Consider the following 26446-nt stretch of genomic DNA (forward strand, 5'->3'; position numbering starts at 1 on the left):
CTTTAAAATGCGGGTGTTGACTGCTTTCGTGGTGGCAGATCTGATTTCATTGGGATCCAAATCTTCAAATGTTTGGGCAATCCTTTCTAACAATTCATCTCTCGAACGCACGGGTATTTTGTAAACTTTTTCTTTAAACATTCCCCACAAATAAAAATCTAATGGATTGAGATCGGGTGATCTCGCTGGCCAATTCCATGGTCCCAAGCGCCTCATCCACCGATCGTCAAATAGTCTATCCAGTTCTGCGCTCACTTCTCTTGTGCAATGTGCTGGAGCTCCGTCTAGTTGGTACCAATAGTTTCGATAATCTTCGAGTGGCAGATTATCCACGAAACTGTCTACAGTATTCTCCAAAATATTCAGGTAGCTTCTGGATGTTAATGACTCCTCGTATATCACGTACCTCAATTTGTTGTCCATCAACATGCAGAAGACATTAAAACTAAATTTTTCTTGAAATCCGGCTTCTTTTGTGACGTGAGGATTTTCACTGGACCAATAATGACGATTTTTTCTATTGAAAATCCCTTCTCTAGAAAATTTCGATTCATCAGTCCAAATAATTTTATTTAAAAAAAGTGGATCTTCTTGAATGCGTGTCAACAACATTTCACAAAATTCTACTCTCTGTTGAGGATCTTGAGGCTTCATTGCTTGAATTTTGGTGAATTTATAATCATGCATTTTATGTCTTCGCAAGATTCTTTGAACCGATGAATATTTTATACCCAAATCTTCTTCAGCACTTCTTATCGATGACTCGGGAAATGCGTGAAAATATGCTAAGACATTAATCTGGTTGTCTTCGAAAGTTACGGGTCGAGGCAAGTTTCTTGGTGCTTTTAAAGTTGATCCAAATGCATTGAAATTGTTCTGAATTCGTATAAATTTCTTGAGGTTCATTGGCGGTAGATTCGGATACATTTCTTCGAACTTTCTACATGTTCTGCTGATAATTTTGTCACACTGTCCAAAAATAATATACAAATTCATAAGAACTTCGTTTGAATAGTTTTGTTCCATCGTTTTGAAGGTATTTGCAACTTCTGAAGTGACGAAAATGTCGATATTATTAGGAGAATGTCACAACGCTACTGTCAAATAGTAATCATGGCCTGCTTACCAAATACCGAATGGAAATACCATTCTGAAGGGACATTTTCACAAATAAATGTTCATAAGTCCGAAACTTGACTAGTTAGGTATAGGTATGATATACATAGAAAGAAATCAAATTTCAGCAGCTTTTCGAATTTTCAATAATATTCAGGGTGTTCCATTCAAAATAATCAAATTTCAGCAACTTTTTCAAGCAAAAGAAATAACTGTATTTTTTTACCACCCTGTATTGAAGTAACGGAGATCAGGCTGACGTGTGGGAAGTGTCCCAGTATCACCTAACTCCAAACCAAATTTTGATATCATAGTACTTCTTAACTAAAAGATATCGGCATTTTTAGAAGTCATGATTTTCGAAGAAAAAAATTGAAATTAATTTTTATTTCGAAAACGGTAACAGATAGGTATAGGGATATATCAGGAAAAGTTGTCGGGCAATTGTTGGAGATTCCAAAAATAATATTATATACAGAGTGTTCCATTTGTAAAATCAAAGTTGCTACTGCTTTCTAATAGAAGCGGCAACACCGCATTGTCGAAAATATTTTAGTTGGCTGGAGAATGTCCAAATATGCCCTCCATTAAATTTTCAAAGTGATCCGTTGTCTGGTTCACCAGAAACGTCTAATGTGCCATCCACCGTGAATCAGCCTGTATATACTGTGTGGTTCTTTAGTAAGATTGTATTCAGGTTCGACATCAATATCGAATGAGAAAAGAATGTGGGATTCTTCACCATTTATATATGAACCAGATATTTTTTGGGAGAGAAAGTTTTTGGCTTTCTACTACTCCATCTGATACAAAAAAAGGGATGAGAGAATCTTCCAAAGAAAAGAAGAAAGTAATCAATTTGAAACTCTATACATGAATGTGTAGATCATGCAAAGAAGTAACTTTCAGACACAAACTGAAAGAAAGTCCTCCTGAAACAGCTACTTTCATATAAACATTGAATTATACGAAAGAAAATAATTCTTTCAAAAAAAATACTTCTATATGAACACTGAATTATACAGAAGATACTTTTCTCTACTCAGTTTGTATTCCAAACATTTGTTGTGGAATAAGAATCAGATATCATTCACATGAGTTCTACTTTGAATGAATGGTAATAAATTGTACTCACATGGAACACTGTCACCCTCACTGGTATACAACGATGTTTCGCCTTAAGACACTTGCCCTAAGGCTCCTCAGTACCAAATTGGATAACATTATAGAAAATACACACACTACATTCATGAATTACGATTTTGAATGTCACGGAATAAGCTTGATCTGCTTATGTCATCGATGACATCGTAATGACATTCATTCACCTATTTGATTTAATCCCAGCCAAGAGGAATCTTATTTGAATTGAAGGGGTTATATTTTCAGGCTGGGATTGAATCAAATAGATGAATGAATGTCATTACGATGTCATCGATGACATAAGCAGATCAAGCTTATTCCGTGACATTCAAAATTGTAATTCATGAATGAAGTGTGTGTATTTTCTATAATGTTATCCAATTTGGTACTGAAGAGCCTTAGGGCAAGTGTCTTAAGGCGGAACATCGGTGTATACCAGTGAGGGTGACAGTGTTCCATGTGAGTACAATTTATTACCATTCATTCAAAGTAGAACTCATGTGAATGATATCTGATTCTTATTCCACAACAAATGTTTGAAATACAAACTGAGTAGAGAAAAGTATCTTCTGTATAATTCAGTGTTCATATAGAAGTATTTGTTTTGAAAGAATTATTTTCTTTCGTGTAATTCAATGTTTATATGAAAGTAGCTATTTCAGGAGGACTTTCTTTCAGTTTGTGTCTGAAAGTTACTTCTTTGCATGATCTACACATTCATGTATAGAGTTTCAAATTGATTACTTCCTTCCTTTCTTTGGAAGATTCTCTCTTCCCTTTTTTTAGTATCAGATGGAGTAGTAGAAAGCCAAAAACTTTCTTCCCCAAAAAATTAATCACTCCTAAAAATATAACCCCTTCAATTCAACCAGATATTATATTGCAATCTAAGCGGATAAGTCTCACAGTTGTAATGTTTATTGGTAATGAGGATTCATGTATCTGATTTGGTGGAAATATGTCATGAGCGAACCCCATCATTTCTGCTATAGAATTTGGATCCAGTTTCACATTTGAATGTATTATTATTGGCGTGTATATAGAAAATAAACGATATCAATTGGTTTTTTATCATGAAACAATCTGAACATGATATGTTTCTGTATGACGGCATTGATCTCTTCTATTTCGTAAGCACCACATGGAATTTCAATTGTAAACTTTTGGAGTATCGATGAGTTGTCATTACTGATTTTGAAACTCACTAAATTATTAGCTTCAGTTATATTATTGATTGTATTGCATTCATAGAATCCCAAAAGTTTTGATCCATAACGGCTGTTCCTATCCAATTCAACTGGTGGAAAAAAATCCGCGCTCAAGACACTTGTCCCGACAGCTTGTAGTTCGAACTTCCGTAACATGACTGATGAATATTTTGAAATACATTTCAATTTATTGTTGTGCACAGCAACAGCACATTTGAGACAATTTACACTTTTTCAAAGTTTTCAAAGTATTCACATCCCCTATATTACAAATACACCACATAGATTTTTGAGGTATAGGACCATCATTAACATCTGAATTCAAATTTTCATCGGGGTGGTGTTCATAACAATATCTATGTTTCATTATATCGATGTCATCTTGTAGATGTTTGGGTAACTTTTCCCAAACATATACAATCTCATGTGCAACACATGCAAGTATCACTTCCTTGGGCATATTTGCAAGCATCACTTTATCCATTTTTTTCAAGGTATCATATTTTGAAAACATTCTAAGTGAAAACCCATTCCCTTGATAGCCTCCCGATCCAGTTTTGGTGTTGTATCCATTTTTTATTTGGAAAATTATTCAGAGAGGAACTGTAAGCACAAGTGACCACAGAGAACTGTATTAAATTTCTGTTGACGATCATAGTTATATTTGATTTTTACATTCGAACATTTTCGAAAGAATCGAGTCAATTCCAATGGTGGGGGTAGATCTCCAAAACTATCGAAATATGCGACTTCTTTCCCGCATTTTTTATATGCCACTCAATGTGTTCCTGGTCCACTTATTCCATCTAAATTAACAATAGCTGTCTCGTTTTGTCTTGGACCTGAAAAGGGTAATCTGTCACGCATAAAAACACCACGAAAATGTGAAATTTTATTTTTTGTGCATGATAACTGGGATCCAGATCAGTGAGAGGCCTCTGAGGTAGGGGTTCAATTGGTTTTTTGTTTTGTTTGCGGCTTTGTATGGTTTTAAATATAGTCCTCAACCTTAACGGTACGGTTTGAGATATATTCCACTTCCGCGTTTGCCAAATGCTACAGCCTCCATGGTTTTATTGTGGCGATTGGCTTCCATTAAAGCCGCTCTGCTGGCTTTTGCTGAATTCATGGCCTTGGTAATACCAGCAGCGGCTCCCGCTAAACTACCTAGTGCGGATAGTCCAGCAAACATTGGTATCAATGGCAAAAGTCCACCGATCTTGGGAACAGGAATTATGCGTGGTGTGCGGAGTTTCTTCTTTTCACCGGCAGCTTCGAGGTATTTACGTGCCACCTGCAATGCCACAGTGATAGCTTTTTTGCTATTATTCGTCACAAATTGATCCAAGCCAGCTTTCTTCAATACATTTCGTACTTTATGGACTATCCCAGCACCAAATGCAACTTTTCTATTTTCATTTTTCTTCGTTTGTTTTCTCTTACTTTTTTTCTTATTGCTGCTACAACCCATGCCCATATGTCTTTTTGTTTTCATAATGTTGATGACAAGTAATGCAGCTGCTCTTCCCCCAATACTCGCGTCCTTCGATTTAACCCTATCCCAAGCGCTGTATTCAAGTTCTTGGCCGGCTAAATGTCTTGCTGCAAGATCGGATGGATGCTTAGAATATTGAATATCGTGTTTTGTGTATTCAATATCTAATTTATTGATTCCAGGATCGTTGCGAGCTGAACGTTGTTTCAGTTTTGTACCCGGTCCACAGTATTGATAACCTCCGGGTAGATGTAATTCGACAAGAAGTTTGTTTATATAATCATTAACAAAGCCACAACCTCTTTTAATTTTACGATCACTTTCAATACGTCCGTATCGTTTGATGGTACACATTGAAATGAATAAGCTAATAACATTTATATAGTCTCCAACCACGGCACGATGCGCATTGTAAAACAGAAAGGAAAGTTTGCTGTAGATAATCTAGATGAGAAATTTGGGTATGGATTGAATTGACAGAGGGTATTCAGACATGGTCCACTACTTCCATCATCAGTTCGAGGACTCATTATAGGACCTTCAAATTGTGGAAAAACGAATGCAATGATATCGCTATTAACACATCCACAAGGACTGAGATTCAGAAATGTGTATCTATATTCGAAATCACTCAATTAACCTAAATATCAATACTTGCGAAATGTTTTGAAACCTATAAAAGGATTAGGTTTTTATACATTCAGCAATAATGTAGAAATAGTGGAACCCTCCGATGCTAAGCCTAATTCTGTTTTCATTTTCGATGATGTGATATGTGAAAAGCAGGATATTATTAGATCATATTTCTGTATGGGACGTCATGAGGATGTTGATTGTTTTTATCTCGCACAAACATATTCACAGGTACCCAAACAATTAGTGCGTGACAATACCAATTTCATCATAATGTTCAAACAAGATAGGACGAATTTACATCATATTTATTCAGATCATGTATCACCCGATGTAACATTCAAACAATTCCAATTGATGTGTGTTAAATGCTGGAAGGACCAATATGGATTTCTAGTCATTGATAGAAACAGAAAAATAGATGAAGGTAGATATCGCAAAGGATTCGATAGTTTTATATAGCCATGATCTTGTTATTCAAACTTATTCGATCACTGAATATTGTAGAGGTCACTTCATCAGCGAATTGAGATATAATTTAAAAAGAGCATTATGAATACGAAAAATGATTCTGAAAATAAAAACAGTGAAATGAATTTGAAACGTCAACTAGTAAAGACAACAGAAGCTGTCAGGCAGAAATTCAACTCTATCAAGAATCATAATATTGAAAATCGTACGACACTTGAAAAATTGTATGAGCCCATAACGAAACCATTGAATGTTTTATCATCAAACGCTACTTCGAAATCATCAATGTTATCGTCAAACCATGGAAATGTTCATTCTACTTCAAATTATCCCATGAGCACTCCAATAGGAAGAAAACAATCTTTCAGTAGTGAATCATCTGTGAATAGTGACGCGAGCATACTTCAAGACGATATGAGAACAATTCTATTCGAAACACCATCATCGTCCCACATCGATTCCTCGGATCATGAATCCTCACCTAATATGAATGAAAGTCGTGAAGATGTTTTGGCGAAACATTTGAATAATGTTAAGTCTAGAAATCCGGCATATAATCGAACATTTGGTGTACGTATGGATCCTATCACACAAAAGCTGAAAATGGGAAGTCTAGTGGTACATTTCAAAGATAGAAACATTTCATTTTGGGATGCTGATAAAGTGAGAAAATATGAATGCGCAGGTACTCCAGACTTGTATGATATGATCTTTTTGAAGAATCCGCAAGATGTTGATAATGAAGGAACTCGTCAAGTATATTCCAAAATATTGAAAATAGCGAATGCTCCATATAAACAATATCATCTGAAGAATGGTTTTAAAAACATAAATTCTAAAAAATTTCGTGAAGTTATCAAACTTCTATCAGACTCACGACAATATCCAATAAGAAGTAGAAGCAAAATTGGTGGAGCACTCAAACGAAAGAAAATGGAGAAAACATATAATTCTAAACCTGTGAATTATGTGTACTGGAATTCACCGAAAGAGTTAGTTGCTCGCCTACGACTATTGGTAGCTTCAAAGTCAACTGGATATACTGGACATGACAATGAAATAATTTCAATAATTGAAGAATTACGTGAAGAAGGTATAATATATTGATATATCCACAAGTAACGATCACTGTCAAATCATCTTTCAATGCAAGTAACATTATCACCTTCTCTCATTATTCATTTCGAAATAGAATGACTAATGAAATAAGTGACGTCAAACGACAAGTTGTTAATGAATTACATAGACCTGCAAGACGTAATTTTCGCAGAAGAATAACCACCATCAAAGGTTTTGCAGATCTATGGCAAATAGATCTAGCTGAACTACAACCTTATGCAAAAAGTAATGAAGGATATCGATATATACATGTAGTGATACAAAATATCTGTGGACTGCAGCAGTTAAAGATAAAACCGGTAGTTCAATAACTAATGCGATGAAATATGTACTAAAGGAAGTCAAATATTACACCAAAAATATACAAAGCGATCAAGGGAGAGAATGTTTTAATAGAAGCTTCTCATCTCTCATGCAAGAATATAATATCAATCATTATTCAACATTTAGCACAAAGAAGGCGGCTATAGCAGAGAGAGTGATTCGTACAATGAAAGCATGGCTCTACAAGGAATTTTCGATGAAAGGTCACTACAAATGACTTGATATTCTTCCAATTATAACTAGTAGATATAACAATAAATTTCATCGTACAATTGGTATGGCACCCATCAATGTTGATTCAACAACAAAATTGAAATTAAAAGGTATCAATGGAATTGGAGGAAAACAAAGTAAACCTAAATTCCAAATGAATGATATTGTACGTATAAGCAAATACAAAAATATTTTTGAAAAGTCTTACATTGCGAACTTTACCACGGAGCTCTTCAAGATTGTTAAAATTAATAAAACCACCCCAACGACCTATAATCTTGAAGATATGAATGAACAACCTATTAGAGGATGTTTTTATGAAGAAGAGCTATTATGAACCGAGAATCCTGACGTATATCTGATTGAGAAGGTGTTGAAGAGAAGAAAAAATAAAGTATATGTAAAGTGGTTAGGCCTTTATGAATAAAGTAATGTTTATGTTCGTAATTGTTTTCATTTCAATTATAAGTATGTGAATTGAAAAATATTGCAGCGGTAAACGTTGCCCCAGCCATTCGCAACGTTCTGTGTATACCAAACCAAATTAATTGTATACTCCATTCCCGCTTATATTTTTCAACTCACGATATTGAAAACACATTATCATTCCCAAAACTAATCGCCGTCACTTTGAAATGCACTCTCCAACTCTTTTCGCCAATTATCTCTCACTGATAATGCCGTCTCATAAAGTTGAGTCGACTCCTCAAGCTCTGCCTGAGCTTGCATTCTCGAACGTTCATTGAATTGAGTATCTTTAACAATTTTTGAAAGGAGTTCATCTGCTTCTTCATACATTTTAGCCAATTCAACCTTCGTTAATGCAATCTTGGCATCTAATGCTTGCAGAGTTTCCTTATTAACATTAATAGCTCGCTCACTCTTTTCAAGTTCAGCAATAACCATCTGTGCCTTTACAAGGCGGCATTTTGCTTTCTTTTTCATTTCTCCAAACCGATATTGTGGACTGAAAGAAGATAACGATTCAGCTTTCAAATCACCCTTCATTTCTTTAGGTGCACCTTTAGGCTTCCTCTTCGATCTGTCACTTTTCGTTGTGGGTTTTTTCTGTCGCACAGTACTTTTGGATTGTTTCTTTCCTTTGAAGTCAGTGACAAACGATGAAGATGCATCAGTAACCTTCCTCTTGATTGTTCTTGATTTCTTATCAACCCCAAGAGGGAGGGTAGATGAAGGGTGTTTGAGTAGTGATGATTGCGAAACGATTGGATTTTCAATAACAATTTGCTCATTTGGTTCCGGCACATTTGCAAAGTTAACGAAGTCGTTAATATCAAAATCATTTATCGAATCTTGACTCGATAAATGTAATACTGAAATATTTTCAAAATCAGTGTGATCGATATCAACATGTGGTGAACCATCTTCAGCAATCAATAGCGGCATAGAGCTCATGATAATGATTATTTAGGTCTGAGGAATGATATGTGATAGCAATAGAATGTGAATAGGAAAGGTGATAATGTTACTGATACCTCACCTTTCATAGAAGAAAATAAACTAGCGCATGCGCTCTTTCACCAACTGGCACATGCGCTCTTTCACTAAACTATTCGCGCATGTGACAATCTTTGTCATTTATGAGGAACACTTTGTGTTGCATGCATTTTAAAATGTGAGAAAATAATACAAATAAATTCAAAATATATATATTTATTAATAATAGAGGACAATAACGATAATAAAAATCACAAAATTTTAAATATGTCTCTATTGATGTGGAACGTTCTTTCAGTCTCCTCCTCAATATTTGTTGTTCATGTGTCAGATACCAACATTGAGAAAAATGAATTCTCCTATTGGGGTAGGACCAACCTTCTCACATAAATCCCAAGTACTTCTACATGTAGTGCATACATGATTCCAACAATTCATAGAATATGTATCACAACGCAACAACGTTGCAGCGAAGCTGGAACGGCAGCACAGGTACCACAAATATTTCTACAAATACCTATATTATTCAATATTATAGGTTCGGAACACTTCAGGCACTGTAACTGTTGTTGACGATAATCAGATTTTGTTCGCTTCGGTGGATGAGATGGAGGCGATAGTTGAATCCGCGACACACAATCACTACACATACCAGTACATGGATTAATTGCTTCCTTAAGTCTACTTATTCGGCAAAAGTATCACACAATACCCCTGCAATCATCATTGGGTAGACACACACTTTTGGTTTTTCATTCCACTCTTTTGGAAACGGCATTCTACTAATTCGATTAGAAATATCAACAGATGACTTATAGAAACTGCTCTCTCCTATACCGACATTCTCTATTTATACAAATTAACATCATGTGAAAGTATAGTGGGATAACTTCTCCTTCTCTTCCACTCAAATCGATTCAAGTGATAAGTGGGAGTCGTACCACCATTTATATAAGTCGACTTGTGATCCTGAAGTTCATTCATTCACTCTGCAACTGTGAGAAAACATCAAGATGAATACTCAAAAAATAGTTGCTGCATTAAACAGAATATCTGCTATTGATGCAAATAATTGGATAGACGAGTCAGATGATGAGGATGCCAACATTCAGCTAGAGTGAATGTTGAAGAAGGTGTTGGAGTCGATGAAGAGGAGATTGACCTTGGAGTCAACGAAGTTGAAAATGAGGCTAATCTAAACGAGGCTAATGAGAGCGATGAAGATGATGATATGGTCGATTAGTTGGTCGTGGATGGTGGAGGCGATGATGAAGGGATTATAGCTAATTCATCTGAAGGTGATGCTGCTTTGAGAATCGGTCTCCGAATGCTCAACATCACCGACACGCTAGAATTTATATTGCGTGATGGACGCGCATGTGCGGATCCGAACGATTGATGGTAACATCAAAAAGTTATGTTGGTGTTGTTTTCGATTTTACTCGATACGGAACAATAACGGCGGCTGGTATCAACATGTAAACATCCATGATACGGTCTCTATGATGCAGCTGGGTTAGTATTGGTATGAGGCATGTGAAAAACCGCTCACAAACTTCACGAGAGTGTCAGCATGCATAATATGCAATAATGTCCAAAAAAACAGCCCTTTTCAGGGCTACATTATTCACACAAACAGTAGTTGTAGTAGTATTCACAGATTATGTGACAAATGACTACTTTGTATAATAAAAGTCTAAGTTGGAAATTTGTTAGTCTTTGAATATCTGTGCAATATATGACAAATTACTAATTTGACTGAAAAGTCGAAGTTGGGAATTTGCTAGTCATTGAATATCTGTGCATGTGATGAGTACTACTTTAACTGAAAGTTGAAGTTGGCAATTTGTCAATCATTGAATATATATATATATATATATATATATATATATATATATATATATATATATATATATGTCGGAGACGAAACGATAGTTGGAACTTTCCCTGGTCTAGACTATCATTGCAGTAGTATTCAAATAATAAAATTTAGAGTAGTTGTTTACGACTCAAGCCGATTATGTTTTGCCATGCTTATAGCGGTATACCTGGGTCCGAGGTGAGACATCTGGACACTAAACGTAGCCACGGTCACAGGATAGATATATAGTTTTAATTGGTAAGAAAAGTATAAGGTAGACAGTTTGGGATGTTTGATAATTTTTACCTAGGAATGCCGAAGGGTATGAAGTGAGGTACCGGGAGTGCGAGTTGAACCTCGAACGAGAAAGTTTGTTATCCTGCTGACCATGGATTCGTTATCGAACTTACGGGTCTATCGTGATAAGTGCTGGTTATATTTTCTAATAACAATCTCTTCAAAATATTGTATACCTCTGTAAGATAGTTATTGTTGTGGTAGAGAATAAACATGGGTTCATCCAGAGACAATGCTCTTGGCACCCCCGAAAATGATTCTTCGACATCAGAAGTGGGTTCTGGATCACCTTCAGGATTTTTTCCTTGGTCCACCGTGGTGAGTCGTTTTCATTTTGGTTTGATTTAGGAGCGGAATGCTCAATAATAAAAGAGTGTTTGGCAACCCGATTTGCGGGCAAAAGATACAATAATTTTATAATTTCAAAGGGGATTGGAAATGTTAATGTAAATTGTACGCTACAAATTTTACCTGTTGTTACCATTAATGGCCATATGTTAGATTCTTTTTCATATTACTCCAGATGATTTTTTAAAATACGACATAATGATTGGTCGTGGAATTCTTGGACAAAGGTTTAATGTAAATATAACTTCCGATAATCTCGAAATATTTAAGAGTAAACAAATGTATGCGTGCAATAAAGCTGAAACTAATAGTAAAATTGATTTAAATAATGTTGACACTGATGTGACTGGAGATAATAAAGTGAAACTCATTTCTGTTTTGAAAGAATTTAATAATTCGTTTATTCAGGGGTTTCCAAGTACCCGTATGTTATTCGCCTTGTTGTTCCCTGTTTGCCAGTCCTATATTACTCGTCAAAAAGAAAGATGGCTCTGATCCTTTGTGTGTAGATTACCGTGAATTGAATGATAATACTATCGATGATAAATTTCCATTACCTCTTATTTCTGATCAAATAGCCCGATTGAGTAACGCAAAATATTCCACATGCCTAGGTATGGCTAGCGGGTTTCACCAAATCCCTGTTTATTCGGATTCTATCGAACGTACTGCGTTCGTTACTCCTGATGGACAATTTCTGTTTTTAAACGTGCCGTTATGAAGGCTCTCGGAAATCTCGCGTAAACGTATGTTATTGTTTACATGGACGATATTATGATAATTGCCTCTACTATCGAAGAAGTGCTAGAAATAATTCGAGAAGTTGCTAGCATTTTAAACAAAACCGGATTTTCTTTTAATTTTTCCAAATGTTCATTTCTCAAAACTTCAATAAACTATCTAGGCTACGAGATTAAAGCTAGCGAAGTTCGACCCAACTCTCGGAAGATTGAAGCTCTAACATCATTACCTGCACCCCAAACCATAACCCAAGTGAGACAGTTTATCGGTCTCTCGTCCTACTTCCGTAAATTCATTCCTAAATTTTCACAGGTCATGAAACCTTTGTATCGACTGACCTCCGGTAATAATAGAAATATTGAATGGACCGAAATACATGAAAAGGTTCGTCAAAAGATAATGTCACGGTTTAAAATACCGCGACAACATTAACATTATTTCAATTAAATCCAGAATCCCCCCGTAAATATATTGACTCCCGATACTCCGATCGATACGCATGATTCCTACGAATATTTACGGAATAACGACAGAACACCCACGATTGAATTAGTCTTTGTCTATTGGTCGCTAGAAAATCTACGTTTATTCGATTTATTGATTCGTACCAAGTTTTTGGGATTTCAACGTAAATTTTCATATTAAACAGTTGTGTCACGTTACGTATGGTATTGATCAGTGTGAAAAACTGTTACCCTAAATGGGATTTGAATTGCACCAAAGTTAAAGATCTAAAATAAATCTGGGTAAAAAATAATGCTTTTTTATGGAAAATTCGGTGTCGAACAACTGCCATTTCATTTCAGTTAAACAAAAACAAAGCTCAAGGCCCTAGCAAAAACCATATATTTACTGGTATTCATTGATTTTGAGAGAACCCTCCTTTCATAAAAGAGGTAATGTAGTTTTTTTTATATTTCCAATTTTTGAGTAATAAATACACGAATTGTTTTTCATTCAAATTTGTAGGGTTCTGGGTTCTGGTGTAAAATTCTAGCATTGGGTCATAGGTTTTCCAAGCCATCTGAATCTAGAATTTTTATTATACAAACACTGAACCGTGGGAGCCAGAAGGACAGCAAATCCAGAATAAAGGATAGGGAAAAGGGCTACCAATATCCAGCAAATAACCCAAACCAAAACAGATAAGATTAGATACATACGTTTTTGTTATTTCCATTTGAACTTTGATTTCGTAGATTTCAATATACGAGTTTATTACCCATCAAATATTGAGAAATCATATGATTAGTTTGTTGTGAACCACGCGCATGTACATGTTACTGGGAGGAAGTTGTTGTTGAGAACAATAATTACGTACCTTTTTTTTTGCTCTTCAAGCGTGATACGTGTTGTGGGATATTTTTGTTCTTATCATTAAATTATTCAATATACTCAGAAGCTAAGTTTCAATATATTCATATATAATCAATACATCCCTCAATTATTTTAATGGTGATCATTTCACGAAAATTATTTGTTGTTTCCTCGAGATCTGCAAGTCCTCTGGCTTGAGAGCCAGTGGCGCCCTTTTTTTTATAATAAAACCTACCCCCAAACTCTACGACTGAAGCCGTGCATCCCCTTTGTACGCGTATACTTAAGCATCGACAGGTATAGTGATTTGTTTTGGTTTTTCTTATTTTTTTTTGTTTTCATTCGTTTGAGTTACTTTTAGTTTGAAAAGATTGAACACGCGTTACCATAATAATTTCAGTGCTGAATAATGAGTCAGTCTTAATAATTTTTAATCCAAATCTCCCTATCGAAGTACACACGGATGCTAGTTCCGAAGGTTATGGTGCAATCTTAATGCAAAAATTAAGTGGTTTGAATCGAGTTATTGAATATTACAGTAAAGCGACTAGTCCAGCTGAATCAAAATATCATTCTTATGAGTTAGAAACGTTAGCAGTATTTAATGCAGTTAAATTCTTTCGTCATTATATACATGGTCGATCGTTTACGGTAATAACAGATTCTAACTCTTTGAAAGCATCTCGAAAAAAAAAGCTGACTTGACACCTAGAGTTCATCGTTGGTGGGCTTTCTTACAAACTTTCAATTTTGAAATTATTTATAGAGAAGGGAAACGCATGGCTCATGCCGATTTCTTTTCTCGAAATCATAGTCGCATTGAATCAAATAAAAATTTGAATAAGATATTAGAGAAACATATTATTTGACTGAAATTTCGAGTGACTGGCTTCTCGCAGAACAACGTCGTGATTCTGAAATCTCCAAAATAACAACAGAGCTAGAAAATTACGAGCTAGCGCCAGATCTTGCTAAAACATATGAATTGCGATCTGAGTTACTGTATCGAAAAATTCAAAGACGAGGTAAAACTCATTGTTTACCGATTGTTCCGCGCGCTTTTAGGTGGTCGGTAATTAATCACGTACACGAATCCATTATGCATTTAGGATGGGAAAAGACACTCGACAAAGTTTGTGAATACTATTGGTTTGAATTGATGACGAAATATATAATTGTTTCACCAGTAAAATTTCTAAAACGAGTTCAGGTAAAGTTCAGGCTGAGTTGCATCCTATTCCCAAGACTAACATTTCCTGGCATACGATTCATTTAGATATTACAAGTAAATTAAGTGGGAAGAATGATTCAAAAGAATATGCTATTGTTGTGATAGATGCATTTACAAAATTTGTTTTATTTTATTATACTCGCAAAATTGACACCCTTCATAGTATTAGAGCCTTAAAATAGGTTATATCTTTGTTTGGTCCACCTACGCGTATAATAGCGGATCAGGGTAGATGTTTTACGAGTAAAGAATTTCAAGAATATTGTAACTTACAAGGCTCAAAATTACATTTAATAGCTAGTCGAGCAAATGGTCAGGTAGAAAGAATAATGATCACCCTCAAAAGTATGTTTACGGCAGCCAAAACGAGTGGAATCTCTTGGCAAGCCGCAATAGATGAAATTCATCTAGCAATAAATTGCACTACTAATTGAGTCACTAAAGCTAGTCCATTAGAATTACTAATCGGTAAAGTAGCCAGGCCTTTTGGAATAATGACTGATCAGGCTGATAAAAAAATTGATATCTCTGACGTACGGCAGAATGCGATTGTTAGTACTGAACGTAACGCTGAGTATGATAAATCTAGATTTGATAAAAATAAAGCTAAAGTAGTCCGATTTAATGTTGGAGATTTTGTATTGATTAAAAATGAGGAAAGAAATCAGACAATGTTAGACCCGAAGTTACGAGGTCCGTTTATGGTGACTGAGGTTCTTGACGGCGATCGGTATAATCTAAAATCATTGAGTAATAATGGAACATTCGAATATAGTGATGAAAACTTAAGAAAGATGCCCGAGTGCCATATTCCTGTTAAGTTGGATGTCTCTGACCAAGAAAATAATGAAAATGACTCTGAGATAGAGTCAGAAGCCACCAGGGGAGAGGCCGAGCACTAATGGTAGTTTTGAGGTCACTGCACTTGCTCCAGGCTGTAGGTCGTAACGGCAAACCTGTGAGGTTTGGTCAGGGTGCGATGGGCAGTAGGAGAAGTGGCGAGGGCCTGAAAGGGACTTTTGGTCCCAACCTCGCAGTGTCTCGTGTACTTCAACCAAAAAGTGTGTACTCCGTGGAAGGAAAGGAAAGGAAAGGATGGGAGAAACTAGGAAACGATTAAATATCGTCATCAGAATTGAGGACTTCATCAATCAGGATGGGAAATGGTGGAGGACTTTCCTCGGACTCATTGTCACCGTCATCATCTTCATCACTGTCATCGTCATCATCTGTGTCTCCGGGTAGTGGGTCATCCCAATCGGGATCCCACCATCCGTCAGGATCCGTATAACCACCATTTGGAAGGTGCCCTTCATCGCTGCCGGTAACATGCTGCACCTGCATTCGATAATCATGATTCATGTATTCAAACCCAATGCCGTGCGGTGCCGTCGTGGAGTGAACGATATGTACTTGGATGGAGGCGTAATAAGGTGGCTGATGCTCTGGGACACTAAATGGTTCAGTAGTTGAATCAGGTTCCATGTTTGAGGTGGCTGATCAACTGAATATTCCAACAGATAATTCGTACTTTTATACTTTTGAAATGAAGTGGAGGAGGAGTGGGGAGGAGAGGGGATTAAGTGGGAATGAATTGCAAAATGACATGAGCTATATTCAATGAAAGAGATAAGATACAATATGAATCATATGAAATTATACTTATTGGTTTCATTGTGAAACAAGTCTTTTAAAACTAATAAGGGAGACGGAGGAAGACACTGCCCCAACCTCGCAGTGCCTCGTGTACACCGACCAAAAAGTGTGTACTTCGTGGAAGGAAAGGAAAGGATGGGAGAAACGAGGAAACGATTACATATCGTCATCAGAATTGAGTTCATTCTCAATTCTGCGTATGAAAGCCAGCCGCCTCGACCACTGGGCAGCAGCTTCTTGATCAGTATCCATATTAGGATCCGGATACTCTGTGTCCGACCTTTGCCTATCGTCAGAGCTTGTAACATGAAGCACTTGAATCCGGGAATCAATGTTCCAAAACGTTGAAGGACCTCTATGTGGCTCTGTAGTGGAATCGACTTCCATGTTCACGTCCGAATCGTCGTCTTGGTCGTTGTCACTCCTGTAGTCAGGAGCTCTAGATTCTGACAGAGGTTCCAACTGGGGTCCGGTCGTGAAATCAGCTTCCTGAGTTGTTGACATGCTGGCGATAGCTACTCAACTGAATATTACATTGAGGAACTCCTACATTTATACTCTTCAAGTGGAGAGGGTGGTAGTGGCGGGTAGGTAGGGGTTATGCAATGTTGTATGTGAAAATGAATAATATGGAATATAATTATTGATTTCATTATGAAACATGTCTTTCCTTTTTTATTTTCTTCTCAAGGGATTATTTACAAGTTATTAGAGAATACAAAAATTCATGTGAGGTATTTGTCTAGAAGAACTTGGAATTGTAATAAAAAAAATAATAAAACGAAGTGAAGAAAAATGCTCCAACCATCGCATTGTTCAACGTGTACCAAAACAAAACAATGTACACCCTGCATTTCACTTTTTTTTAATTTATTTTTTGTTTCCTAACATTACAAATATAACCTTGGAACTACCATAATTAAATATTCCTAACTAACCTAAAACTAATCTCACTACTCTTACACTCAACCTACATAATTTTTTTTAAGAAAGTCACTAACTTTTTATAAGTCTCTATCGAAGAGGTCTCTGCTTTACACCTTTCCTCCAGAGATGTTTCCTCCCGATCAAGTTCGGCCAATTGTTTCAATAGATCACTTCGTTGGCTAGCAATTTCAGCCTTTCGGCGGGAAAAGCTAGCCAACGCGGCCTCACTTGATCGGGAAGCATGTTCTGCTTCCTTACATCTCTGTAGGAAACCGCTTAACATTTCACTAACCTCCCCGATAGGCTGTCGCACTTGTGGCACCAACACTTCAGGATTCGCCGGTGTTGCTGGCAGCGGTGTTAGCGGCACAACCAACGGGCTGAATATCATGACCTCCGGAGAAGGCGCCCTCAGTGTTTCCACTGCTGCTGGTGCGGGCGGTGTTTCCACTATTGCTGCTGCCGGTGGTGTGGAGGGCGGTCGACCAAGTACCTGCATAAGGATTAGTCTTATTGCAAGTAACTCGGTACTTCTCAATACGACCAATCCTTGCTGCAGGTCGTTGACAAACCTTCTTCACAATCCTGACTTCCTCCTTCTCGAATAAGTCAGGGCTGAGAGATCGGGCCCTAACTCTCGAAGTGACTGCCTTCTCCTGCTCTGTGACAGGCATGATGGATGCCACCGTATTGTTCAACTCCTGGGTGTTGGATGCCATTCTGAAAATGTAAAATGAAACAAAATTAGTTGATATAAAAAAAATAACATTGTTAACGTACTCAAAATTCTGGTTATTGACTGGACTAGACTAGACTGGAGTGTTGATTCGATGACTTGAACTGTCGTACTGAATGTTGAGGAGTGCTCTCCTTGGGGTATAGGCATGCATGCGCGAGTGGTGGGGATGTGGCGGGGGCGCGCATGCGCAATGGTGGGTGGGGGCGTGCATGCTCAAGTGTTGGGAGTTGAGGGTGGGATGGTGAGCGGGGCTTTGGGCAGTGGGCGGGGTCTCTGAAAAGTGGGTGGCGACGGGGGGTGGCCCTAACGGGCCACGCACACCGCCTCGCCCCACCCGGGTAAGCGGGGCCTCCGGCCCCAAGCAGACGGGGCCTTCGGCCCCGGATAAACGCGCGTTTCGCGCGCGGAATGCATTCAGTTCATCATTGTAACATTTGGATTAATGTCCAGTCTTGTCCTAACCTAACCTATCAGAGATACCCTAGTCCACCTCTTGAACCTCACCTAACCTAACGTATGTAAGAACCTAGCCTAACATAATGTAACCTAACCTAACCTGATCTATCCTAACCTAACGTATGCGTGAACCTAACCTAACATAATGTAACCTAACCTAACATAATATATCCTGACCTAACGTATGTAGGAACCTAATCTAACCTAATGTGACCTAACCTAACCCAACGTAACCTAATCTAACCTAACATAACGCGTGAAAGCGCGCGCGGAATACATTCACCATGTTCGTTCGATTAATACGTCATCTGTTGATTTTGGTTCTGTTATTGTAACATTTGGATTAATGTCCAGTCCTGGATATCCCAGTCCATCTGATGACTTGGGTTTATGTTTTTTTCTCCAAAACTACAACTCTTTGTTCCAAAGCGCCATATTTTTTCATTGTAGACGCTGTTATGTCAGCCATTTTCATTTCTACGTCACTTTTAAGATTATCATATTTACGAGCCAAAGTTATTCGAGCCTCTGCAATTTTATTATCGAATGCTTGACGTGCATCGCGAGCAACATTACCAATTGTGGATTGTATTGCAGCTTGTAGGGCTAGAAGTATGTCCTCTTTTGTTTCATTAATTTCCCCCTCAAGATATGATACAGTTACACAATCACTCTTGTCAATTGATTCGCTTGTATTTTTCAATAATTTTTTTTGCATGTCATAATGGCCATCTTTTGTTAATTTAAATCCATTCCCGGGAGGACCTCGAATGACATTACCACCCCACTTTCTTTTTCTACCAAACTTATCTATCGTTTAAGACGCTACGATGATTCTTTTCAAACTGATATTTCTTTCATTTACATTATGCTATATACTTTGCAGTAATTGGTTAGAAAAATAGAAATAAAACAAATAATTTGTTTTAATCATTTTATATTCATCAAAGTAATACATATACAAACATAATAAATATACATACACAATACATTAATATCACATTCCAGTTTCATTAATGAATACCTAGAAGAATATCAATATTGGATTTTCCGGAATTGATCAATTATTGATCTCAGCAGAAAATAAATTGATTAGTTTATCCAGTGGACTCTCCTGAGTTTGTGATTCTTGAATAATATTAGTTATCCACCGAATGTTATCATTCGGATCGTTTTGATAAAATTCAATATCATTATGACCCCAAGGAAGAGTGTGGGTAGTATTCGGAATGATAAATCGTTTATCGTCGTGATATGATAATGCAACTTTATTCTTCAATTCAGTATACATATCATGCAACGCGCTTCTAAATGAATTCATCTTTCTGAATATCATACCACCATGTTCCACGATTTTTTGGTAATCTTCACGTGTCAATTCATTCTTTGTAACTGATCGGTTCACCACTTTAGCTTTCTCAAATTCACCATCAACAGATTTCACATAATACGCTTTTGCACCTGTACCATAAAAGCTCATGAGTGGATCATTCGGAAATTCGTCTTTGAAGTTACCCAAGATTGAACTTGTTACTGGAATATTGAATTGGTTAACTATACTGTAATTAGATGTATCAAACCTACTTATGTTAGTTTTCATGAATTCATAAAAAAAATCTGTATTTACTTTCGAAATGAGTGAGTCGGTATCTGTGTACAGTAAAGAGACATTTTCACCAAAGTGTTGTTTGATGCAGAAAAAGTCGTACATGACTGTTTTTGATAATTCTGTTATAGAAAATCCCTAATATAATGGTTTATCATAATGGACTTTAACTTTACCCAATTGAATGGCAACGAAATTTTCTGTGGAAATTGAACAATTTTTGAAATTTGGTCTGGATATGAGTGCTGGCACCTATATTTTTCTTTATATTTTCCCAATGTGTAACGAGTGTAACATCAATTCTGTTATCTACATTTTCCATTGTCTTTTCATATACCGCATTATTCATTAGTTTATAGAAATCTTTAACAGATTTGTTGTTAGACCTATTACCCATTTCAATATTAAGATCTATATAGGGTTTCATCCAACGTGATTGTTTTTGAATTTCAATACTCTATGTGTAATATCACATAATAGCAATACATCCGACTTCAAATACAAATCAGAGTATTCACCCAAATTCTGACACTCGCATGAATTCCACATATTTCTAGCCCTACCATAATCATTTTCTGATATATGTTCACAAATGAATTTTTCAAAAAACTGATTTTTTGTTGGAAGTGATGGATAATTCAATTTGTCAATGTCATCAACGAATCTATATGGAAAAACACCTTTCTGCCTCATCAAATTGAATTTCTCAATTTGTGGGAAATGTTTATGCATCTCCAAACATTTATCAGAGGTCAAGTTAGCACCCAACTTCTCCAACGAATTAGTCATAAATTTATAACTATCGATGAATCTCATTTTGAGATATTTCTTCTTAACCTTACCATCTTCATCGATATAGGTGTGTGTAAAGAGATGCTTAGTGAAAGATATGTATTTCTCTCTTGTTTGTGGGATTACATCAACTTTCTCTTTATTCCCATACAATCCTTTTACGAACAAATGTCAATCATAGCTGCTTAAATTGTGGAAAATAATAGGTACAAAGTTAGGGATTTTGAAATTCAAATTACATTTGAAATGAGCGGCATGTGATCTTTTCTTTCCTGTAACATGACAATGATCTCTACCTTTGACTTCACCATCAATAAATGGTTTATTACATATACCACAAGTTCCGGTTGCAGCAAATTGTTCCTCTTCTTCGACGGTTTGTACATCCTTTGGTATAGGGTATCTGAGATGATTTTCATATATATTTTTCAAATCATCTTCAATGCAACTCACAAATTTTTGAGCTGCATCTACACCCCTATATGTATCAAATTTTGACAAATCATCATCCTATGAACATTTTATCAGATGAGCAAATGAATAAGGAGCATGTTTGAATGTTTAAATCGTGTATGAACTTTCTTGATTTGGCTCATTCACGTGAATCGGTTCAAGTACTGATTCAAAATCAGCATATACTACAAATGGTACCCTCATTTGTCTCTCAAAATTTTAAAACATTGATTTATTTTCCGCAACCATCCGACCATATTTATTGATCTTAAAATTGGTGGTTGGTGTTGTTGTACTAACGAGATTACAATCATTCATCTCATGACGTAAAAGTAATATCTTGCTGGAAAAATATATCAAACATCCATCACAAACATTTTTTTGTGATCATGAGCTGATAGTTGACTACGGTAATAGTCACAACAATAGCGACTCTCCGGAGTCTCCGGAGTCTTCTCTGTGAGTATCGCAATGGATCAATCACATCATACTTCATTTTTTCCTTATCAAATTTACTCTCTGAACCGTGAACATTAATTGAAATATCATTCCTATCTTCAAATCTTTCAATACTCTTATTATTAACTTCAACCGGAAAATCGATACCTGTGACATCTAAAACATTGGAAAAATGTGGATATGACGTAACTTCGGACACTCTACCATTTGCAGGATATAATGCTGATGTTATAGCCCAAGCAAAACAGTGATGATCTTCGTTACGAACATTCACGACAGCTTTCCTCCATTCAATGCATTCAGGCAGCTTCACATATGAACGTCCTCCCAGTGGACTGTTTTTATTGATATTGACTTCGTAAAATAGTATTCTTTCACAAGTCCAACCTAAATTACAAAAAAAAAAATAATACTACTCAATCTCGTTGGAATTTACAAAAAAATCAATACCTGAGTCACGTTCCTGTAATCCAGTCGTTTGAGTCACAATTACATCACGGAATCCATCAAAAACAGCACTCAAATCTGAAGATTGGTCCACTACTTTATTTTGAGAATCTTGAGTCTGAAGAATATAATTCCCAAAAACTTCCATATTCACCTTGATGCTTTTATGGATCCTGAAGGCCGATTCCAGTAATTCAATGACCTTCTGCCTAATCTCATTGAAAAATGACATGTAGTCACTGGATACAATCGAACTCTCAACTCTGTACATAGCAATGCGGCAATTGAATGCATTCGTTATAATTTGAACACCTTCAGACAATTGAACACATGCATTATTTTTATGACTCATGGTTCTTCGGTGAGAGTTCACTTGCGTCATAGGAATTGTCACATTACAGCAATTGCAAGTATACACTGGTGTTGCATTGTCCACTCTCATCCTTTTCATTGGAGGCCCTCCTTGGCAACTCTGGAGCTGATGCCGACGAAGATTATCACTACGAGTGAAAGATTTACCACAGTCACAGGAATATATTTTATATAATAGTTCTCACTAACTCACTTGATGTAAACTGACATAACCAACACTCGTTCGCTTCTTCAATACAGTCTATCGGGTCCGTCAAGACGTCATAGCCAACCCCACGTCTCAACTACATGCGCCAAGCCCACCTCCCAACTGAATGCGATAACAGATGTCGATACGAACAGGCAGTGGTCGTTGCGCTCTCGTAAAGGGTAGACGTTAGGAAGACAGTCCTCGGCCGCCTGCGTGTCACCATCGATAGCGAGGCTGGAGCGATGCGTTACGTTACAGCCTTCATCGCATCGTGAGAGGTGAGGGCAGACCGATGAATACGCATTACTCAGCCATACGTCGTGGAGTGAACATCTTGCTCTCTCACCGTTGAACGGTTGCTGCTGTGACGTCACACCACTACTAACTTGGTGGGCTCACACCGATGGAAAATTCATTACTTAAAGGATCTTCGAAGTATACAGACGTATGTTTGTACATAAACAAGCAGATGATGAAACCCTATACCGTGCATTCTCACACACACACCAATCAAATGAAATTACATCACTATGTCACACACATACACACACACCCAAAAATCTCATATGAAAAAAAAAATCTGAACGATCCCTGCACCAGACCCTTCAAGGTCACATCGCCTTGATGTTACTGAACAACAACAAAAAAAGCAATTAATACGTCATAGTGGTGTGGGGAGGCCCAGAACCGGCTGTAATCTGCTACTGTAGCGACTCTACTGACACCGTCCTTTCCGGGATATAGATGAATAATGCGGCCCAACTTCCATCTCAAAGGAGGTAAATTATCTTCCTTTATCAAGACCAAGGAACCAATTTTCAATTCTCCCTGGGACGATTTCCATTTAGTTCTCTGTTGGAGTTCGGATATATACTCTTTCTGTCAACGGCTCCAAAAATGTTGATGACACTGTTGGATAAGCTGATATCTGGACGTTCGATTCATGGGAATGTCTCTGAAGTTTGGGTCCGGTATGGTAGTTAAGGGTCTTTCCACAAGAAAATGAGCTGGGGTAAGAGGATTTTAATCTTCAGGATCGGAGGAAATGGAAAAAAGGGGTCGTGAGTTTAATACTGCCTCTACCTGTACAAGAACTGTGTTTAACTCTAAGTCAAATGCGCCTTTCCAACATTCCTTTTCAGATGAGCCTTGCTTGATTTTATTCCAGCTTCCCAAATCCCTCCGGAATGAGGTGAATAAGAAGGAATCAAATCCCATTTTATATTGAATGCAGAAATTTCATTTTCTAACTCGTTTTTATGATCTAACAAAAATCTACCCAATTCTTTCAAATGAGATCTAGCAGAAACAAAGTTTGAACCATTGTCGGAAAATAAATGAGAAGTTTTCTCATTAGTCAATGGGCCATGCTTGAAGACTGGCAGTAAACAAATCTAAAGCAAATGGAACTTCAAACGTTCAAGCCAGTCTCTATATACCTACACAGTAGGTTTAATGGACTGACGCCTATCAGAAAACAACTACTCCCCTGGCAAATACCACGAAGGGCGTTGGATTATATCAGACAGGCGTCAGTGCAGGAATCTTCACAGAAAATGTCCTGCATATGCAATTGGCAATACAACTGAAAGAGTCGACCTTCAATTATGGAACGGGCACACTTGCAGACCGGTTTCGGGCTTATTAGCCACTCATCAGTGCAAGATAGTGACCATCATCGACCTAAAGTCAATGGTATTCCACAATTGAAAATCGGAATTCTTTCAGAGTATTTCATTCCTCTTCCATAATTGAAGGTCGACTCTTTCAGTTGTATTGCCAATTGCATATGCAGGACATTTTCTGTGAAGATTCCTGCACTGACGCCTGTCTGATATAATCCAACGCCCTTCGTGGTATTTGCCAGGGGAGTAGTTGTTTTCTGATAGGCGTCAGTCCATTAAACCTACTGTGTAGGTATATAGAGACTGGCTTGAACGTTTGAAGTTCCATTTGCTTTAGATTTGTTTACTGCCAGTCTTCAAGCATGGCCCATTGACTAATAAGAAAGTTTTTATTCCTTATTTAGAGGAATCGGGCAAATTACGGATGTGCAGTTGGTTAGTACCTCGTCCACTAGATGGAGTGACATTTTTGATGTTCGCTCCAACTTCGGAAGAGGAATGAAATACTCTGAAAGAATTCCGATTTTCAATTGTGGAATATCATTGACTTTAGGTCGATGATGGTCACTATCTTGCACTGATGAGTGGCTAATAAGCCCGAAACCGGTCTGCAAGTGTGCCCGTTCCATAATTGAAGGTCGACTCTTTCAGTTGTATTGCCAATTGCATATGCAGGACATTTTCTGTGAAGATTCCTGCACTGACGCCTGTCTGATATAATCCAACGCCCTTCGTGGTATTTGCCAGGGGAGTAGTTGTTTTCTGATAGGCGTCAGTCCATTAAACCTACTGTGTAGGTATATAGAGACTGGCTTGAACGTTTGAAGTTCCATTTGCTTTAGATAAATGAGAAGGTTTTCCGCGACGAGCCATAAACCTTCTAAATGCCATCTGAAGAGGATCTTTGGTTAAGTCTGAAATCAATTCTGAATGAATCGCCTTTGTGGCAAAATAAATAAAGAGTCCTATATAACACTTATTGAGTTTTGATCCTCGACCTTTACGATCTTCGACTAAAATAGGACCCGCATAATCAATACCAGTAGTATTAAAGGCGGAGCTGGCTGCAGACGAGACGCAGGCAATTGACACATGAGTGGCTGTATCCCTATTGGATTAGTTCGAAAACATTTGACACAATGTTGTATTACTTTTTTAGCAAGAATTCTTTCACCAATGGGCCAATACTTTTCTCTCAACGATGCCAATAATTGCTGTGGACCACAATGCATAAGTATAGAATGCTCATGCTCGAATATTAATTTAATCAGATGGTGATTAGCACTTAATATGATTGGATGTTTTTTATCGTTACTGTACAATGAATTTCCTAATCTACCTCCGACCCTCAGAATACCGTCATCATCAAGGAATGGGTTTGAATTCTGAATTTTACTATTTCTGATATTTTCTTTATTTTCTGTGATGATCTGAATTTCATTATTGAATGAATGTTATTGAGCTAATTTTAAAAGTGTTTAATAAAAAGCCTTATCAATCTCAAGTATGGATAATGTACTGAAATTGAAATTAGACGTTACATTTTTCCAATGTCAGCTGCTACCACATATGCATGCTGTCTAAATCGTAATAATCTTTATAATAAATCATTCAGAATTGTTGGTCCTACTAGCTGAATATTGTTAAGTGAAAAACCACTGCTTGTTGGAGCAGAAGCATAAAAAATAACACGTAGTTTTGTGGTAATGCTATCTTCCTTCAACACGGCATAATGAGGCATGCAGTAAC

At 37.0% G+C, this 26446-nt stretch overlaps 3 protein-coding genes across 4 annotated transcripts in view; all 3 read right to left on the minus strand.

The window, feature by feature from the left end:
- The window catches only part of LOC141480961 (uncharacterized), a 160996-nt gene that overhangs the window by 132491 nt on the left and 2059 nt on the right, over positions 1-26446 (minus strand). The window contains exon 2 of one of the 2 annotated variants that reach the window (XM_074171732.1): positions 16685-18278. The exons of the other annotated variant lie outside the window; for it this stretch is intronic. Coding sequence (XP_074027833.1) covers positions 17888-18277 — 390 coding nt within the window. The 5' untranslated portion in view covers position 18278 and the 3' untranslated portion in view covers positions 16685-17887. Of the gene's footprint in view, positions 1-16684; positions 18279-26446 lie in introns of those variants that run through there. 2 annotated transcript variants of the gene reach the window in all.
- Positions 1-26446, minus strand: part of LOC141480959 (uncharacterized) — a 202422-nt gene that overhangs the window by 60775 nt on the left and 115201 nt on the right. The window lies entirely within an intron of this gene.
- On the minus strand, positions 19785-24780 carry LOC141480958 (uncharacterized). The gene is made up of 3 exons (XM_074171721.1): positions 23076-24780; positions 22514-23010; positions 19785-22450 (listed from the first exon to the last, which is right to left on the minus strand). Exons 1-3 carry the CDS (start codon positions 23090-23092, stop codon positions 21972-21974), a joined length of 993 nt encoding a protein of 330 aa, XP_074027822.1. The 5' UTR covers positions 23093-24780; the 3' UTR covers positions 19785-21971.

The sequence above is a fragment of the Leptinotarsa decemlineata genome, unplaced genomic scaffold (genome assembly GCF_025532065.1).
Source record: "Leptinotarsa decemlineata unplaced genomic scaffold, Ldec_3_MD MMD2_tig00000035_RagTag_RagTag, whole genome shotgun sequence".
In the NCBI taxonomy this organism is placed as follows: Eukaryota; Metazoa; Arthropoda; class Insecta; order Coleoptera; family Chrysomelidae; genus Leptinotarsa; species Leptinotarsa decemlineata.